At 29.8% G+C, this 6,044-nt stretch overlaps 1 protein-coding gene across 1 annotated transcript; it reads right to left on the minus strand.

Moving 5' to 3' along the window:
• Positions 1–784: 784 nt before the first annotated feature.
• On the minus strand, positions 785–4,323 carry LOC132745708 (uncharacterized). Its single transcript, XM_060734672.1, has 4 exons — positions 4,025–4,323; positions 3,055–3,089; positions 2,397–2,604; positions 785–1,613 (listed from the first exon to the last, which is right to left on the minus strand). Exons 1-4 carry the CDS (start codon positions 4,029–4,031, stop codon positions 1,264–1,266), a joined length of 600 nt encoding a protein of 199 aa, XP_060590655.1. The 5' UTR covers positions 4,032–4,323; the 3' UTR covers positions 785–1,263.
• Positions 4,324–6,044: the final 1,721 nt, after the last annotated feature.

Consider the following 6,044-nt stretch of genomic DNA (forward strand, 5'->3'; position numbering starts at 1 on the left):
AAAATATTCTGATTTGTTTTTTTATAATAATTGAAGACAGGTCATGCTGATTGTGAGTTGAACTCCAAATCATTATACTATTTTATTTAATAAAAAAATAAAATTTGCAAATTTGTTGAGACAGACTGAGATACTTACTCATATGTTTAGATATTGACTAAAACTTGAATTTCACATTAATACAGTTAATTTCAGCAGGAAAACTTTCACCAGTAACTCTTCTTCAAAGATAAATACATGTATTTATAATCAAAGAGCAACATAATATCTCTTCTGACTCCTTTTAGAAAATTGGCCCATGTTTAAGTATAGACGAAAAGATATACATGTATGTACTAAACTACTCATAATTACGCACAATCGCTCGAAATGAGGTATGTCGATATATCTGCCTACAAAAAGAAGAATAAAAGTACCAGGCCTTCTTAATCTTGATTCTCTTGATTATGTGAGCATTGTTTCAGATTCTTCGGCAGATACGTTGAAAAAGAGATCGCTGTCACCTAATGTTTGCTTGCTTCGAAAAAAACTATGTTAACACATTATAAGATCATGACAAGTTAAAATTAAATATATTATACGGCTTTCATTCTGCCAATAGACTTGTATCAATATAAACTCCTTTAACACACGGCCGGTTTTTGAAAATGAAAACCAAACACTAAATTTATTTTACACAATATATCAAATATATGTGCATTTTTTATTTATCTTTTTTTCATGATATAAACAGTGTGACAACATTGCTACGTTGAAACGATAATAGTTATCTTGTGCGTTTTTTTCACCTGGAAAGTATGTACAGACTATACACTAAAAATGGTCAGTTATTTACAACAATGAAAAACATTAAGATAGTGAAATGCAAAATGATAAGATGAAAAAAAATTGAGATTGTTCTCTATCATTTACTATTTTATAATCGCAACAATACGAGGAACGTTCATTTAAATTTGTCATTGTATTTCTTCAAACGACGTTATGAGTCGCAGTCATTAAACATTTTGCCATCTTTAGTTGTCTTGCTACCTAATGACTGATAACCTAATAAATGAACACCTATTGAAAAAAAAGTTACGTCTAAGTAATTTTAATGGAAATAAAGTTACAATGGACCTCCATGTGTTAGTGTGCCTGTGTGCTCCATGTGTTAGTGTGCCTGGGTGCGTGTGTTTGTTTTTTTTTTCTTGAAAACTTTGGGCTAACAGCCGAACTGTTGCAACTATAAATGATATAAATAACATTGTGCATAGCAATGAAAGATTAATTACAGCAGGTAACAAACACGACAGGAAACACAACAACAGCAACAAATGAAAAGGCCGCAACACTGCAAACAATAATCTTGTGTTCCTTTGCAAAATTTACCACGAAAGCACATAATCCATCATTTTTCTTTTTTCTACAGCTTCCAAGGAACTGCTGCAATATTTCCTCGCCAAACAATATTTTCATTCTCGATCCCCTTGACATTAAACATTCAACATCAATTATATTATGTAACGTATTATAACGCTGCAAGTGATCAACTTTATTTCTCGAAGGCACACGCGGATTTTCACCAAGATTGCTGTTGTGAACCAATACCAGAAGACAATTGTCAAATTCACGTTCTATAAAAAGAAGAAGAAAAATTACTTTTAATATTTTTGTATATAGGTGTAAAACAGATACATTTGTAATGGAATTTCATAATAAAGAAAACATACATTTGATATTGCTCTCATTCCGACCATTACTTTAAGGTAAACAGCAAACTAAATTATGCCGACGACCCCACATTATTTTAAAGGCACAATATGCTTCATATATGATTAATTTTTTCCTTCTTTAAAAAGGCCATTTATTACTCGCTTTAGACATTTTAGAGGCTTATTACCTAAAGAAAATAGAAAACAATTTTAACTTATTTGGTATAAAGATGGTAAAATGTAAAAAAAAAGTATTGTGACCTCCATTCAAGATACTAAATGACAGTCTCTGTGCGAGTTACTAAAAGGCAACAGAAACAAAAGAAAATTCAGGAAATTTGGCAATGAGTTAGTTTTGGTAACAGGGCACCAACACTAAAAAGGTTCTGAGAAATAAATATAAAAATGGTATTTTAAACAAATAGGTTCAAATATCAATGAGAAAATAAAGTCATTTTATTAAAATTAACGATCAAGTCATATTATTAAAATCAACCGATAAATTGTGATTCATAACAGTCAAATGTCCAAAAGAAATGTGCAAATGTTTCATGAAAAATTATTCAATGTCTGAAATTTGTTATTTTCTTTATTTATTAATTAAGACATCATCAATTTTCAAAATATATTTTCATGTTATATCTAAGCATGTATGTCATGTATCGAAATTGTTTCTTGAAACATCATAAATGAAAAAATATATACCATCAAAATTTTGCAGGTACAAGTCAAGCTCATTTTCTAGCCGACATGTTGATGGCTTGCATATTATTATAATTGTTTCTTTAACTTTGTCATTATCCATACTTTTTATTCTTTCAATGTGGTGGTATTCTTGGAATTTCATTTTCAACATTGATTCAAATGCGTTGAACATGATGTCATCGTCAGAGCTATCTAACAAGTAGACTTTCTGTAAAATTAAACACAAGACAATATATTTCATTCAAAGATTTTAACAAAGACTTTAATAAGAAATCATAGATTCTAAGAACCTCATTTCAGGTGTTTTTTGTACTGTAAATCGATAAAAATGCCGGAATGTTTTGTTCCCCTATTGAAAATGTATTGGACAAACAAATTTTGGATCCTATGTAATAGACAAGTAATAAATATGAGTTAATTAAAGATTGATGAGTATGGTACTAAATTCTCTTTAAGAGTTTTTACGAGTGTTAATCCTGTATAGAACGAGGCGCAATCAGTGTTCAAAATAATCCTTTCACCGGTGTTCAAGTCCAATAGAATCAGTCAAGTACTCACAAGATCAAATAATGAATGTTATTGGAAACCATATGGGGTAAATACTGGAAGTTAATTGGTTGCATTTTATTAGACGTGTGAACTGAATAATATTATTTACCTTCTCTTCTGCAATTAAATTAGTTTTCATCGTGTCTGTAAAGGAACAAACAAATGTTAATTGAAATTACGAATCATTTTGTGCTAGCTCATCAAATATGTTATTGAAAAAAGATTTCTAAAAAACGAAAACGTTAACCTTGCGTTTGGTTTTGCTTTAAATATTTATGTTATAATATTCTTCGGTCTGCAATTTAATCAAATTTTATGAAGGAGATTCCGTGCTGCAATAGCTTCCTTAACGTCAAATGGGAGTAGACAGTTATAAAGATGAATAAAACTTTCGGTAACACATGTTCACTATTTAAATCATATTTCGTTTAAAGATATGAGGATGAAAGTCCATGGTCAGGTTTAATACCTGATAGCTAAAATAATGATGATTCTATTCTTCTGATTATAACAATATTCTTTTAATCTAAATATATTTTCGATATGTAGCTATATAAACATGTTAAAACATTGGCTTCTTCTAATCAACAAATGACACAAAAGGCGACCTTTACCATTTATGCTAAATTCTAACAATAATGTTCTGAACTAACTGATAAATCTATGCTCGTGTCTGATCATACTAATTTAGGGACGGACCGACTTACTAATGTTATTTGAACTTGTGGTCCAACCCTTTTTCTTTCAAAATTTATTTATATACTTTTCTTTCTAAATATTTGCATTGTACATATTGTAAAAATAGAAAGGAATGAAATATGTTTAAACTCAAACTTTAAACTCATCATACTAATTACGACAGCATGAATATATCGCCATGCTATCACAAATAAATATGTTTATTAAAACACATAACTATATATATGGTTTAGTTCAACTGACCTTTGTCTATGTTGCATAACTTTTAATTACGCTTAAGCAGGTTTGATAGCTAGCAAAAACAATATCTTATTCAAATAAAGAATTCAAAAAGACAAAAACAGTTATTCATTACTGACGATAAAAGTAAGAATACTTACTGTACATATTCCAGTTTTAAAATCTCCTAATGCAGTTTATCACTGATCACGGTTTTATCTTCTGGAGTCGTATATTATGTTTTGGAGATGGTCTCTAAGCGTTATCTGCGTGAAAAAAATAATTGCTAGAAGGAAATTGTCCAAATTGTTATATAATACATGCATACATACACTCAAGTATTACGGACACTTTATTGCATTCAAACATAAAACGGTTTGCATCAAAATTATAAAAATTTAAAAAATGCAAATCTAGTGTCGATTTGTTCTCTTTCGTTGTACACAAAATGTTTTTCAAATCTTATATAATTTGATACTTGAGACCACGAAAATTTATGAAATAATGAAAAAGACAATCAACAAGAACTCGTTATGTACATCCTAAAGAGCTACTTCTTATCTATTTTGGTGCTTTCAAGTGCTACCATATCATCTGAACGGCTCAATCTCGCAAGTAAAATAACATCCGTCTTAAAGATCTATGTAAATATTTCTGAAAAAAAAATCTCAAAATTAATCCTTCTTAAATGGGCTTGTAAATTTTGTCTATTTGAGATTATATTCAAATATGATACTAAAGAAACAAATTATCACATTAGTGTTAAATACGGTGGGTTGTTTATCGAACTTGATTTTGTAAAATTGTATTTCTATGATCACGACGGCGAGTAAGAACACTCAATTGGCAACTTTATGACAATTTATGGAAATTGCAATAACTGGACATTGTTAGTTAATGTCAATCAAATGTCATGGTGATATCAGAATCATTCATCATGTCTGATTACTCATATGAGTTCCTTTGTCCATGTATGAATAATATCTGTAAATAAATAAAAAAGCTTTGACATTTTGACCTAATGTCAATAACTTACTTTGATGATCAAAGTCATTTTATGACAGATGTTAAGGTCATATAAAATAATTCAACATGTCGGTCTTGTCAAATGTGTTCTCTAGTTCAAGTATAAATCATATTTGTTGATAAAATTTCAATAATTTCAATGTCAAAAAATAGGTCAAGGATATACTTATATTTTACATACCGGTGTTGTCATAACCCTGGGTTTGGGTTCTTTTGCCCAAGTATAAAAAATCATACATAAAGAACAAAGTTATGGAACAATTTGTAGCAGAATTCACTAATTTGACTGTTTGTGTCAATGTCAAATTAAGATCAATTTCAATTAAACCTTTTTAAAATATTACCCCGAGGATTGTTGTGCATAGGTATGAAAATATACATTAAAATTACAAAATTACAGTCAATTATAGCAACAAATGTGAAATCACAATAATTTGACCTTGAAGTTGAAGGACATTTATTAGTTAGGGTAAAATTAGGTTTGATTTTCTTTACGACATTGTCCTAAACTTATTGGTGCTCGATTCTATAGCAACAATGCTTATTATACAAATGTAGAACAATTCATTAATTTGACCTTCAAAGTCAAATACATTGATAAGTGAAGGCAAGCACAACTCAAAAAGAACATCCTTCCAATAAACAACATAACTATTAACTTTACAGATTACCGTGTAATGTAAGATGCATACAGTGCTGTTGTCAACATACCCAACATACATTATTTATAACGGGGTATACAGCAAAAGCTTTATACGGTAGTGTAAGCTGTACTATATGGTTGTTGTAGTTTACGTATACATCACAGACGTAAGCTTTATATATACGGGGGAAACTATAAACGGTTCAAGGGTGCCTAAACTTTTTTCGTTTAATTGAGAAAGTTTCCAATTTTGCCAGTTCATGTTGAATTCTGCTGAACACTGTGCTAACAGGTGTGGACGGTTGCTTGCAATTATAAGTACAATTCCTGAACAATTAAGCTGAGCCTGTAACAACCACAAGCAAATGAGCAGGTATTTACAAAAAAGGAATGAACGGATAAATGGTAAGTCGATCATCAAAAGAATTAAACAATAAAGAAGAAAAATAACACAGCACCGGTAAGCAATGTCTTCACCATTTTAATTGTGAAAATATAACAAAACAGAATCA

Source organism: Ruditapes philippinarum, unplaced genomic scaffold, assembly GCF_026571515.1.
Source record: "Ruditapes philippinarum isolate M1 unplaced genomic scaffold, ASM2657151v2 ctg2360_1_1_1_1, whole genome shotgun sequence".
NCBI classification, from domain to species: Eukaryota; Metazoa; Mollusca; class Bivalvia; order Venerida; family Veneridae; genus Ruditapes; species Ruditapes philippinarum.

Bases quoted from the DNA above. Each gene is read 5' to 3' on its own strand.
- LOC132745708 (XM_060734672.1), bottom strand. The intron at 2,605-3,054 runs GTAAATAATATT...TTAATTTTACAG, and splicing joins ATTTAATTGCAGAAGAGAAG to AAAGTCTACTTGTTAGATAG. The intron at 1,614-2,396 runs GTATATATTTTT...TTCTTTTTATAG, and splicing joins GTACCTGCAAAATTTTGATG to AACGTGAATTTGACAATTGT.